Source organism: Pezoporus wallicus, unplaced genomic scaffold (genome assembly GCF_028554395.1).
Source record: "Pezoporus wallicus isolate ANWC-B61680 ecotype Strahan unplaced genomic scaffold, APGP_CSIRO_Pwel_v1 contig_5352, whole genome shotgun sequence".
NCBI lineage: Eukaryota > Metazoa > Chordata > Aves > Psittaciformes > Psittacidae > Pezoporus > Pezoporus wallicus.
In genome coordinates, this window is record NW_026639660.1 from 4,708,912 (window position 1) to 4,723,166 (window position 14,255).

Here is a 14,255-nt window from a genome sequence, read left to right on the forward strand (position 1 = left end):
ATCCGAGCTCAAGGAAAGAGTGTACTAAAGCAAGATGTCAGGATTAAGCATACAGAAGGATTTTTAATTTTGTTACCATATGTGACGTGTACACATATAGCTGTCATTGGTTCTCTGAAGTTAGTACCGTATTGTTGTCGTGTCCTTGGAAAACAAGAAGACACAACTCCATTTGCGTCTTGGTCACCCATTCACTTGCTGTAGCACTTGGCGTCTCTCATAATATTTTCACTCTGCTGTGCTTCTGAAATGAGGAAACCATATGGTCTTTTTGAAACAGGCATTATGATAGACTAATTCAGATTTGGGAGAATGCCTGATCTGATTCCTGTAGTAATAGTGTGGTTCATAAGTTGCTTGGCAGTCCTAGAGTAAGGAAGTTCTGTTTCGACTTGACTTGTCTCCATTTCTATAGTCTGCTTCCCTGGCTGAGAGGGACTGCAGGAAAACTGGGAAGAAGTCTAGTCTGGATAAATTTGACAGGTATTTTTTCTCATGTAAAGGGGAAGGAGGGGAGAGTGTTATTGACGTTCCAAGTCATTTGAGTCAAAAGTGGCAACATAACATTATTACGATGAAATACTGAACAGCTAAGAATTGTTTGGAATTCATTGATTTCAAAGCCTTCAGCCTGCTTACTCCTATAGAAATCTTTAAAAGCATCAGTCCTGTATTAAAGAAAAAGCTAATGTCAGCTAATGTATTAAGAAAAGCTTCTGGGTTTAATGGCTTTCATTCACGTGTCCTGCAACTAGATGAATTCTGTCCAATTGAAATTTTAAATAGTGTAGAAGATGGTGATTACTGTCATCAAAGAATGAGAAACAGAAAATTTAGGTTTCAGGTTGAAGCTTTTTATTTTTGCCTTCAAGGAAGTTGAATTGGCCTCTGCAAATAAAAGCAAATGTAGAACTCTTAAATAATGAAAGCAAACATTGTAGCACACTCATATCTGCCATTGATTCTTGCTTGTAACATCACTTCTGGAGAAAGATGACCATGTAGCCTTAGATACAAGACCTCACAAATACCGCGGGCTGTTGTCAAGTTACGATGATGCTTTAAGTTGCTTCTCTGCTTAGAGGCTTTCAGGAGCATAGTCATAAAGGGAAAAAAAATGCAGCCTGTACAGGGAAGCTAAACTCTAATTCTGTTTTAAAAGGAGGTAGAAGGAAAATGGGAGGGGGGATAAAGGCAGGAATACAAGTCATGTGGCTCCCTCTGCCAGGGAACACAGCTGTCAGGATGCTGCTGCAGTAGAGTGTGGTACCAGACTTTTTTCTTTTATCTTCTGCCCCCTATTGATTTTGGTGTCCAGAGACTGCAAGATCTTGCCCTGAAAATTTGGATAAAAGAACATGATCATCCCATATGAGTTTAAGTTTGGGCATGTTGATTTGATTCTTGTTTGTCAACTTGTGTTTGTGTTACTTCTGTGTTTCACATGATCAGAATGAAGTCCCTGGGTAGCATCTCAGTGCATCTTTTTTATTTGTCTTACTACTCTTTTTTTTGATTTTTGTTTCATTTCGGGTGGTTTGTCTTTTGGGGGGGGGGAGGGGGTGGTGGTGGTGTCATTTTAATGTTTTTTCCATATTGGGCTGAGTTAAGACTCTAGCCTTTCTGCAACATTGCTCCTGTCTTGTTTTTGACAAATCGAGCCCTTGGAATATAACACGTGGCAGCTGTGTGGGTTGGATGCTGAAATATAAGGTTATATACAGGCTGTAAAACACCACACTGCATCCAACCATGTAAATGTGAACTCTACTATATATGATAGAATACTGCAAGGATATTATTGTGGAGGTTCTCTCCTGTCATTGTTTTATGTAAAGGTGTGTATCTGCTTTGTCTTTTAATTAGTATTTGGAAAGAAAGCTGGTAATATTTGGAGGATGAGCTTCACTGGCAGAACTTCTCTTGTATGCTGTGTTCTAAAATGTGTCATAGCTGTTGATGGAAACACTAGCTATTTGCAAAGGTGTTACATATAAATCCCTTTGCAGGGAAAGAGCAATGTGGAAGGTAATAGGACAGTGGACCTTGAGCCACTGTGACAGTAAGCTGCTGAGGGAGTTAATTTGCACTAGTTAAAACCTAAATAAACTGCCCTCAACCAGAACTGTAAAAGCTATACAGATTTGATTGCATTCTTCTCTAGCAATCTGAAAACAACACTAGATGCAGAACCCATGAAATTATATACTGGAGTTTTTGGGTTTGTGTGGTGGTCTTTTTTTCTATCAAGTCCTTCCTCCCTCTCCCTTCCCCCCCCCCCCCCCCCCCCCGGAGAAATAAGTTTAAAAATAAAAGAAGAGTAAATTCTTTGGGGTTCTTGGAAATGCATTCAGTAAGAGAAAGGTTTCTGAAGCTTAATGTGTGTGGTTTGATTGTTTTTTCTTGTTATTGAGCTTATTGTAGGGATTGTAGTGATGGGATGACAAACTGATCACCAGGTTTATGTGGCTATAGAACTCATGATCCTGGGGGAAAATAGCTAATTCTCCACACCTTGCCTTCTGATCCAGCACTATGGCTCTTGAAGAAGAGTGACTGTTAAATAGGTGCTTGAAAAGTTGTGGGGAGCTTAACTCCCTTGGGACACTTTGAAAGGTGAAAAGATTTGGAGTTTTTCTTGCCTAGTGAAAATACAGGTTATTTACAACAAAGTGATGTTTGCTCAGTTCCTGGGGTTGTGGTGAAGATTACTTTTTTGTTTGGGAATATTTTTTTGTGCTTAGAAACTCAAATGTTGCAATTCCCTGGCTCTGAGGACTGCAGACTCTCTGTTTTCCTGCTCAGACAGCTCTGAGACTGGACCATTATTGGCTGTTGCAGAGAAACCAGTCAGTTACAAGCTTAAAACAGATCCTTTCAAATGCACATGGTTTGGCATATCATAAAGAACCAGCTTAAGTAATTGCATTTTAACAAGAGGAGTCAGAAGTCCAGCTTTGACAGATGTCCATTACTTTGTTTTGCTTTAGCAGGTCAGAGACCTTCAGGATGAGTCAGTTGCCCAAATGCAGGCATCTAGTGCTGCTTGAAACTTCCTACAGCACCCAAGACTCTGTATGGGACTGACAAATACAATGGAGGGTGCAGGGGAAATCTACACCTCTCTGCAGTTGTGGCAAAAGACAAATCAAGGCACTTGTGCATGTTGAGAGGAACAGTAGGTGCCTGTGATCAGACATCTGAATTGCACCCTAAATCTTTACTTTTTCAGCCCTATATATCCCTCACTGTCCGTGTACTCTGTTGTAATGGTACAAGACTGTGGTGCCTCTCAGTGGTCTATGTTGAGACCAGTACTGTTAAATATTTTTATTAATGACATAGGCAGTGGTATTGAGTGTACCTTGGCAAGTTTGCAGGTGACACTAAGCCAAATGGTGCAGTTGATTTGCTGGAAGGAAGGGATGCCATTCACAGGGACTGTGACAGGCTCGAGAGCCTATGTGAACTTCATGAAGTTCAACAAGGCCAAGTGCAAGGTTGCAAACGCAGAGAGCCAACCATATCCCAGGATGCATCAAAAGGAGATGGCCAGCAGGTCTAGGGAGGTTGACTTTCTCCCCCCTTCTGCTCTCATGAGACCCCACCTGGAGCGCTGTGTTCAGCTCTGGGGCCCCAACACAAGAATGACATAGAGGACCATGGAAATGATCTTAGAGCTGGAGCACCTTTCCTGTGAAGACAGGCTGAGAGAGGTGGTGGTGTCCAGCCTCATTGTGGCTTTTCAGTATTTAAAAGGGGGCTTATTAGAAAGGTGGGGAGAGACTTTTTACCAGGGCTTGTAGTGTCATAAGAGAAGGGATAATGGTTTTCAACTAAAAGAGGGTAGAATTAGATAAAAGGAAGAAATTAGTATGTGGGTGGTGAGCCACTGGAATAGGTTGCCCAGGGAAAGTTGTGGGTATCTGCCGAAATATTCAGGGTGATGCTGAGCAGGGCTTTGAGCATCTTCGTATTGTAAAAAATGCCCCTGCCCATGGCAGAGGATACTAGATGACATTTAAGCTCCTTTCCAACCCAAACTGTTCTATGATTCTGTTACTGAAACTTTTGTAATGAAAACCTGGGTTCCACTTCCAGTAGTATAGGCTGCATTATGTTTCTGAATCTGTTGGGGGTAGATCTGAAATGCTCTTCTAATCTTGAGGTTTGTAGCTTTTTCTTTTACAACACTGCTCAGCTTTGCCTTTGTTCTTTCCGTAGTGTTTTAAGTGTTACACCTTTTGTATCTATCTAAAAGTGCAATTTAAACTCTTTATTCTGCTCTTTGGCTTGCTGTGCTGTATAGTTGCATCAATAAATGATCTCTTCTAAAGAGCACCTTCCAAAGCATGTGTCTATATTTGCAATGCGTGGTAAAATCTCTGTGTACAGGATCCTATGATAATTTAATTTTCATGAGTGTTAGCACACTGTCTCCCACTAAAATTGTGGGATTGTGTTGTGCTCTCTAAGAGTTTGGGAGTTACAGTTGCTTTTGAATTTTGCCTTTTTTCTTCTGTCTCTCTGCATAGTTGCTCAGTAGTTTCTTCTGTCATGTTTGACTGGCTCATGTAGTACATCCTTGACAGCAACACTTACCAGAACAGATGGAAGACATTGAAAATAATGTTTTCTGATAACAAGGGCTGTCAATCTAAATGTAAGCCTGCTTCAGCAGTAAGCATATGGGTTTATAGGTTCTACAGTGACTAAAGTGGAAACCTTTTTCCAGGCTGGGAAAGCTCCTAGTGGGGCAGAATAAACTCTGTAGTGAACTGTTCTCTCACTGAAGACAGAAGCAATAAAATAACCCCTCAAACACTGATTTGTTCCACATTTTCAGTCTATCCTACCTACAGGAGTTTGATTTTATTTATGTATGTCTCTAGGAGATGATGCTTAATTTTGTAGCATGCTGAAATATTAGGCTGTAGTTTATTCCCTTGATTTGTGAGACTGCATCCTCTACAAGTTGATTTAGATGTTAAAAAGAAGTTTCTTTGATATCTCTGCTGCTGAATGCCAAATACTTTGCTTTGATCTAGAAAATGACTGGGGCCAAGAGATACTACTCTCATTGAAATGCACCTTGTCAAAATAAAAAAATCCAGGGATGGGAAAAGTGGCCAGTTTCAGAACACAAATGAATCATCCCAGGATAGACCTGGGGTGTTTGGTCCCCGGGGTGGAAACCCTTGTGGTCAGAGCTGAATTCTCCTGCCTGTTTAGACAGCTCGTGTGTTTGGAACAGTTTGTGAAATGGTAAGTCAGCTGAACTGGGAGTCTGTGCCTGGTCAACACGAGTACAGAGAAGCAGGAATGTGCCTCAAGTCAGTTTTCTTTAAAATCTCTTGTTGGAGAGATTCATCAGAAGCATTCTGCATTTGAGAATCTGCATTTCCAAATATCGTTTAGGACATGTATATGCTCATCCTTTTTTTCTTAATCTAGCAAAGACAGACCTTAAGAAAGAATAGGGGATAGTGCCCTGTGCCATTATAGGCTGCTATGGGATTGAGCACAGCCAACCCTTCCTTCTGAAGTTGTGCATGTAAGCAAGAGAAGAAAAAGGCACAAATGGCAAGCAGGCCAGGATGAGGGACCATGTGGTGCAGTGGTTATTTTCACCTGAGAGAGAGGAGTGTTAAGATTCAGCCTCTGATTTAAAACAAATTTAAGAACAACAAACAAGAAACCAAACCAAAAACTCCACAGAGATATTTTTGTACATATTCTTGTCTTTCATAGGAGTCTTGTTTGTTCTTTCAGCCTATCCAAAGATCATCCTGAAATAATGGTTTGGAGCTGATCAAGCAGAGGATAAAATAGAATGGAGAGGTGAATCTTGTGTGTCTTTGGAGGTTATTGAAAGCCCAGTGTTCTTGTTCAGGAGTAAAGGTGTGCTGTCAATCTGAGCTGAGCAGCTTCGAAGAGACAGGCAGAGGAGGAGTGTCTCTTGTGTGCATTATCAGGTGCAAGTGCCCGCTGAGAGCTTCCTATTGCAGCTTTGAGTTCAAAAACTTGATGTCAGTCATGACAGACTAGAGAGGGGCATCCATGGTTAGACAGCTGGTGAAAGCCTGTATTGAAGTCCTGGGATGTTTTGTGTTTTGTGAAAGTGTCAGTGGTAAGCTGCTGCAGTCAATGAGAGAGCTTGGCTGGCAGATGTCGCCAGGGCATTCCTCCCTCAATCTAGTAGCTCCTTTTGCTGGAGCTCATTTGATCTTTTTCACTAGCAGGGAGGATGCTAAAAGGTTTCATTTTCTGGCACTCTTGAAATACTGAACTCTGGTTCATTAGTAACTAAGGAACAGAAGTGTTTACAGGAAAAGCTACTGGAAGCTGGCAATAGAATTTTCTCTGAAGGAAGTAATGTCACAGGGCTAAGTTAAACTCCATACTGAGCAACATAATAGAGAATGCAATAAATGCAAAAATCTGGGTGATGTCAGGTGTCTTTAAATATGATCTCTGCAAAAGGTATTGCTCAGGTATCTTCAATGATACCACTTTTGTACTATCTTTAGTAGAGACAGTGCTGTAATTTTTGATGTACCTTCTCCTTTGATGTAGCTTCAGTACTTGAAAGTAACCAGGCTGTCAGAGATGTTGCCTATAATGAATTCAGATTAGCTCATTATGCTATTTGAACTAAGTAGTTATGAAATCCATCTTAAACGTTACCCTTTGGGGGAGCAAAGGGGCGGCATGAAAGCAATAAAGCCTGCTCCCATAGTAATGCACTTCCAGAATCTCTTAGGTTTTAAGAAGTGTTGTACTTGAAGGACTGATTCTCAACAGGATTGCTTTGTCATAGGGTGAACTGTGGGCCAAAGGACTCTGTTAATACAAGGTTCAGTGTTATGTGTTCTGTTTTAGTGTTGGGGTGTTGTCTTACAAATTGGTGGTTGGAGCATCAGAGTTTGCAGGACTTTTTTGTCAAATCTGTAATAAGTGTTGAGAAATTTGATCTTGATTGATGGGCTTGGGGAGGTAGTAATAGCATCCTACCATTCATATGCTTTCATATTCAAGTTAGAAGTGGAGAAAATTGATGACAGGTTGCAGGGGGAGGTAAGTTTGTTCTGTGAGCTGCTAGCCCCAGTGCAGAGTTGTGCTGTGCTACAGCCTCTGGTTTTAAACTTCTGCTCCCAGAACCTGTATCAAGTGAAAGCATCTGGGGTAGCAGTGTTGTGCTCTGCCCCATTTGGGCTGTGAACTGAGGACAAAACTGTTTCATAAATTCAAGCATATGTCTGTGATATGAATTGAATAAACCTGTTATGTGTCAAGTTTATATCTACTACTGCTTTTATTGATGCAGAACTATAGCTTACAGTATCACAGTATGTTAGAGATTGGAAGGGACCTCGAAAGATCATCTAGTCCAATCCCCCTGCCGGAGCAGGAACACCTAGATAATGTTACACAGGAATGCGTCCAGGCGGGTTTTGAATGTCTCCAGGGAAGGAGACTCCACAACCTCCCTGGGCAGCCTGTTCCAGTGTTCCATCACCCTCACTGAGAAGAAGTTTCTTCTCAAGTTTAAGTAGAACCTCTTGTGTTCCAGTTTGTACCCATTACCCCTTGTCCTATCATTGTTCGCCACTGAGTAGAGCCTGGCTCCGTCCTCGTGACACTTCCCCTTTATATATTTATATACACTAATAAGGTCACCCCTCAGTCTCCTCTTCTCCAAACTATAGAGACCCAGCTCCCTCAGTCTTTCCTCATAAGGGAGATGTTCCACTCCCTTAATCATCTTCGTTGCCCTGCGCTGGACTCTCTCCAGCAGCTCCCTGTCCTTCTTGAACTGAGGGGCCCAGAACTGGACACAATATTCCAGATGGGGTCTCACCAGGGCAGAGTAGAGGGGAAGGAGGACCTCTCTCGACCTACTAACCACCGCCCTTCTAATACACCCCAGGATGCCATTGGCCTTCTTAGCCACAAGGGCACAGTGTTGGCTCATGGTCATCCTGTCGTCCACTAGGACCCCCAGGTCCCTCTCCCCTACACTGCTCTCTAACAGGTCGTTTCCCAACCTATACTGGAACCTGGGGTTGTTCCTGCCCAGATGCAGGACTCTACACTTTCCCTTGTTATATTTCATCAAGTTACTCCCTGCCCAACTCTCCAGCCTGTCCATAAAAGATGATTTTATAAGATTTGTATTATATAGGAAAGAATGGCCAGTCAGAATTAGAGTAAAGGTAGTAACGTGCAATCTTCACCTATCTTGGACTTGGTTGCCATGCTGATCCTGAGCATAGTAGCTTTGAAATAATGTATTATGTTAGACCTTTTTAAAAGGTGGTAAAGTTTAAAAGTAACTCACTTGTGCTTCTGTGATAAAATGTAATCTGAACTGTAGTCTCACAAGGTAGGTATGTCATCATTACTATCCAAGGGAAGAACACCAAGGTCATACCAAAGTGTGGTTCAGTGCCAGGTTACCTCACTTCTGTTTCTGAAGACAAAGATGAACATTTTGGAGGTCCCAGTAGTTGTAATGTTATCTGTGAGCCTTTAGCAGCATGGTTGAAGTCTTGCTTGTTATCCTCAAATGTTAAAAGCATGAAAAAGCTGTGACATGTTCCATTTTAAAAGTGGCAAAGATGTAAGAAATACAAATGTAAGGAAGAATTTCTCATCCTGTTGCATGTAAGACCTTTTATATAGTCATGGAAGAAGGGGAAGGAAGATAACCTCAGGAGTCACTGGCTGGTTCTGAAACTCTAAGAATTCTCCTTTCTACTCTATATGATGTCATTTCATGCTGCAGGTTTATACTCTGTGCTCAGATTTCACTGTATTACAATAGTGTTTTTGTAGCAATGATCACCTTGGAACTGTGTGGATGCTGGTTTTGTTACAGTAGGAATAGTTTCAAACATGTTGAAAAATTATGAAAATGCTTCCTTCTACAGTGGCCTCTATGAAGACAAATGATGACTACTGAAAGTGGCCTTGCTATAAAGGTGTTACGGATCTGTAAGGAATACTGTCTTCAGAGTGTTGAATGAGCTAGCTTATCACTAGAGATGAATTACACTTAATTATATACATACATTAAAAGACTCACAGCCTCTGTGCTCTTGCCTGTTCTAATTTTTCTGCATCTGTTTTAGGCTGCACCATTGCTCGATTCCTTACTTTCCTTCATCCATTCTTGCTTTCCAACTCCTCCATCTTAACCAGTCAGCCACATTTCCATTCTTCTCTGCTCCAATACCCTTTTGTGACATATTTTCACCACACTAATTTACTGTTTTTTCTATACTGGGGAAAAAACAAAAAAAGACATAAATAAAATGCAAGGACTTGTGCTTTTAGCAACAAGAATATAACCCTGAGTTTAATAAAGCTATTGAAATTTTTGGAATTTGCTCAAAATTTTGGGTACTAACCCAGGAACCTTGTCCTTGTATATGTGTGTTTTAGTGCTTCGATGTTGCAAAAAGGATTAAATCACTTTATAAGAAATTATAGTATCTCTTATTTGAGTAACTACTCACGTTGTCTATCTGTGGCACTGTATAACTTGTGGTTCTAGTTCATGTGGGCCAGAATTTTCAGGAAGTGGGCATTAGAATTTATTAAAATCAAATTTAAGTCAATTTGCCTGATAACAAAACATTGTATTTGGCTGAACCAAAGTAAACTGTTGCATAGAGAGAACAAATTATGTAGTCTTGGAATTTATATTTGATTGTCTTATTGCAACAGACTATAGATAATAGAAAACTGTCTACCAAATCAGTCATCTCCACAAGAAGGCATGTCTAATTATTTTACTCTTACAGTTTGCTAATCTCCTGGTTACAGTTGTCTTCTCACATTATGAAAAGCCAGTATAAGTAGAATGTTTCTACTTTTTCATTAAATGGAGGGACAGAAGCTTGATTTTTCCCAAAGCTGTAATTAAAGCTGGTTATTCCTGTATTCATGAAGGCAGTAGATGAAAACTTGATTTGGAAGAAAATACTGTAAGGCTTGCTAACTCAAAAAGAGCTAATTTTCTTAGTACAAGCAGGTTTAGGATATTTTCAGATGCTTTAAAAGATAGAGTCTTGTTTTTAAATGAAACTCTGTATGAATCTATGACTTGTAATGATTTTAAAAGCTGAATTTGGATTAACTTGATGTGGTCATCTGCATGAATGATTAATAGTTACTCTTTTGGAAGACATATGATACTTAGTAGCTTCTGAAATTGTTCTGAATCATAATTTAGGAGTTAATCCTGAAAATGTTTCTTCTCATTAATTTATTAAAGTATTAACCTGGTGATGCAAGGGTGGTGAAACAGCCCTGTATAACTTCAATAACCACCCTTGTAAAATGACCTTTGAGACAATGCATAACCTGAAAGTTACTTCTTAAAGACTGCATGAGAGAAACTTAGGTTTGAAAGTTGTTCTCTCTCTGTATTCTGGTCATCCATCCTTAACCAGCTTACTTGGATCTGAAGATGGCATTTTAGTTTTGAGAGTTACTGATTGTTTCTCTACACACACCTGTAGAGTTAATATAGGTGGTGATGTTCTCTCTCCTTCATGTATGTTAAGCATAGATCACGACATTTGTGTGTTCTAGGCTTAGGTGTTTCCATAGGCACGTGGGGTTAAAATTCAGTAGGACACATTCATTTTGCACTAGAGACTTCAGCACAGACAGACTATGGCAGCATTTCTTGGCATAGATAAGATGATTTAAATTGTGCACATGAGGATCAGCGTTTCAAAGATCCATGGGCTTGTGCTTATTTTGACTTCAGGAAGAGATGGCTAAATTCTTCCAAAATTATGGCCATGAGGCCCTAGCTGCAGTTAAGTTGCATGTAAATATAGGCAGTTATTCTTGAAACTTAAATATCTACTAAGTGTTGTTTCATCATGTGTACAAGAGCATCTTTGTAACTAAATGCAGTGGCTTAATCCAGGAAGAAGCATGATGCCATATGGTGTTTTGCTTTTTTCAAATGCTGTTTTTTTAATTGGAAGGATAAAGAAAAGAGAACTTGAGAGGTCTGCAATCCAAAAATACCAGTTCTACTTCTGTTCTTTTATACCAAGGTGATTGCATAGGTGTCTAAATTTTAGTCACATTGATTGTAGTGGACAGCATTCAGTTTGGCATTGCTGAAATGCAGTGTAGGTTTAAAATGACTTCTTAATTTTTAAAAGGTCATCCCATGCCCTGATTTCCTTCTAACCATCTGAAAAATATTTAGAAGCACAAATGGGAAAATAAAAATCAGCAGTTGAAACTGTGAGGGTAAAGCTCAAGCTTTACAAGATTATTTACCCTCTTTAATAAACTGTTCTACAGCTAGTATAAATGAAATGAACTTTGTGTTAATGAGTTGTACCATTAAGTTCATGCTGTTGATTGTATGTTCTACACATCCATGCTGGGCCTTTCTCTGGAAAAAGAATGCTGACTTACCTGCATTATTGATCACTTGCTGCCTGCCAATCCTAACTTTTGTTATTCAGTTTATATAGATGCAGAGAGGAGAGAGAAGGACTGATGTCTCTTTTATGCACTGAGTTAGCTGTGCTTCTGTGAGGCAGGTGGGGCATCTGCTCAGGTTGAGTGAGTAATCAGAGCTAAACTTTGCAGTTTGATAGTAGCTAATTTCCTTTGTGCTCATAGAGTGTGTACATACTTTTCCCCTGCCTCTTCAGTGCCTGGGGCAGGTGACAGTGGAACCTTGAGCTTGTCAAACTGCAAAAAGGAGGTCCCTACTCTTTCTGTTTCAGGAAATGTGAAGGAAATGTGCACAATGTGAAGGAAAGCTGCTGTTTGTAAAAGAAAAGCTGAGCTGGAAAAGCTTTCATCCATGTTCTGGAAGAATGCTTGGAGAGTATCCACTGAATACAGTGAATTAACTTGGTCTCATTTGTGAGCTAGCAGAAATACTGCTTCTGGAAAGAAAACCTCGCCTAAAAGGACTTGCTGCTGTCCCTGTCTTTTCGTGAGATAATAAATCACACAACTGGGGCATGTTCAGGAGAGCAAGGCTGGCTCAGTTTGGGTTTCAGGAAGGACATGGTATAGTTGTTTGTGGGGTGGGTTGTACTTTTTTTCAGTTCCTTATGGTATAAATAGGGATTTTTTGGTTGCAATCAGGCAAATGCATAGCAACGTCTTGCACCCTTTATGATAAACAGCGCTATTTTAGCTTGTGGTAATTATTTTCACACCCTCCTACTCAGGCTGCATGAAAATCACATAGTTGAAATCTCTGCAATGTCTGAGACTCATGGTTTCTCTTTCAGAGTTCAGATGGGTCCCTCTCTGGGGTTATGCAGAAGTGGAAGGAGTATCAGCTTCAATGCCTGGAATACTTGTATGAGGCACCCCCCATTGTGTCAGGTAAGCCTGCTTGGTACGTATAGGATATATTACTTTCTAAAATGCATGATAACAGTAGCAAGAGAGTGATTATGAACTTGAAAATACTTCTCTAGCTTACTTTCCAGTCCGTTTCTTCTTTATTCTGTTTGTTTCTGTCCGTCTTCTGTGGGACTCTTCTCGCTGCTGAGGAAGCATTTTATGGAACAATTTGATTGTAAAGATGTTAGTTTTTAGATTCAGAGTGTTTTTCAGTGGCAAGTGGTGGCACTTGAAGCAGCACACTAATATTATTTCCCTGAAACTTTTTCAGGATTCAGTGTGGAGAGAGCACACAGGTGTAAGGAAGGATGCTGTTCACAGTGACCTAGCAGTTTGTCGGCCTTACAGTTGGTGTAAATTATCTTGAGCATTGTAAAATGCTGAAATGGCTTTTTAAAAAAGTGCCTTTGTGTGAATGAGAAAGCAGTTTGTCTTAGCAGCTGAGCTGCTGTAATGTGGTGAGAGCAGCTGTGATATTCCAGCAGCATGGTATTTAGAGGACACTGGTGATTTGTCAATGACACTCACAGCTGGACACAGTGTGGTCTCTCCTATGCTTCCGTGGTTTTGTGACACACTGGAACAGATAAGGTGGCTCTAAAGTTGTATCTGTGAAGAATTATTTCAGAAGTATTAATTCTCCTCCTTTTAACTACATTACTGTGGCAGAGTGAGAGCAGTAGCTGATGACAACAGTGGCAGGGAAACATTCATCTCCCTCTGCTCCATCCAGTTGAGTGCTGCCCTCTAGGAATGACAGTTTAATAAATCTGAAGTTGAAGTATTGTCATGTTGATTAAGCTGTAATGCAAAGTTATGGTTGTGTTGGGGGTATTTTGTTGATGGATCTGTATGTTAGGCTAGATTTTCCAACTACGCAGCTATAAACTATTCTTGAGAATGATTATCTACAGTATTCATAGCAAAAAGGATTTTAATTTAAACCAAGACACATAGGAATGTAAAAGAGAAAAGATGGTAATGGATCAGTATTGATTTACCTTTCATGTCCCTTGATTTAGTCAAAGACCCTAATCTGTTCTTCGGTTTCCCCCTGTAACAAGAGTTTCCTGTTGTGTGGGATTAAACTCTTTTTGGACAAATAAATCTCAGTTAACTCCACATTACAGCTGAAGTGCATAATGCTGTTATGGTTTAAATGCATGTGTCCATGTTTTCTTTTATCTTCTGCTCTTCAGTCTTTCCCTTCTTACAGTATTTATACAAGGCAGTGGCATGACTCTCCCTTCCATCTCTCTGCAGAAGGCAAATTTTGCAACAGAACATTTGACAACTATGCCTGCTGGCCAGACGGCCTGCCTGGCACCTATGTGAATGTCAGTTGCCCCTGGTATCTCCCCTGGGCTAATGCAGGTAAGAGCCTTTTCATAATTATAGGCACAGCTTTAAACCAATCCTGTTTTCCTCAGATAGTCTTAGGAAGGATAAAATTGGCTTAAATGGCTATGAGTGCAATCAGTTGTCTGCAGCATAAAAGTAGGAATGGGACTCGGTATGATGCACTATTTCCATTTAGGAGGAGAAAACAAAAATGAGAGAAGAGGCTTTTATTAAGGATTGCATTTAGTTTGGGGTTTTGTGCTCTTATCTGGTTTTCCTGCTTTAATAGTGGTGACTATTAATGAAATAGTACTGTGTTTCTTGTTGAAGACTATATAACAATAATAATGGTATGGTTCGAAAACTGAGATAAAAGTTAGCAAAGCTAGACAGTAGGCTGTCCTGTAGTAGATAAAGACTAAAAGGTCTAAAGTGAAAGTGATTTGTGTAGCTTCTGGAGATTAATTTCTCAGAATGCTGCAAGAGGAAGGCATTGCCAGCGGTTG

At 40.2% G+C, this 14,255-nt stretch overlaps 1 protein-coding gene across 2 annotated transcripts in view; it reads left to right on the top strand.

Annotated features, from left to right (window-relative positions):
• Positions 1 to 14,255, top strand: part of GLP1R (glucagon like peptide 1 receptor) — an 86,375-nt gene that overhangs the window by 16,691 nt on the left and 55,429 nt on the right. Inside the window, exons 2-3 of one of the 2 annotated variants that reach the window (XM_057415406.1) lie at positions 12,291 to 12,387; positions 13,672 to 13,782. In XM_057415406.1, coding sequence (XP_057271389.1) covers positions 12,291 to 12,387; positions 13,672 to 13,782 — 208 coding nt within the window. The remainder of the gene's footprint in view (positions 1 to 12,290; positions 12,388 to 13,671; positions 13,783 to 14,255) is intronic. The other variant, XM_057415407.1, reaches the window with a different exon arrangement.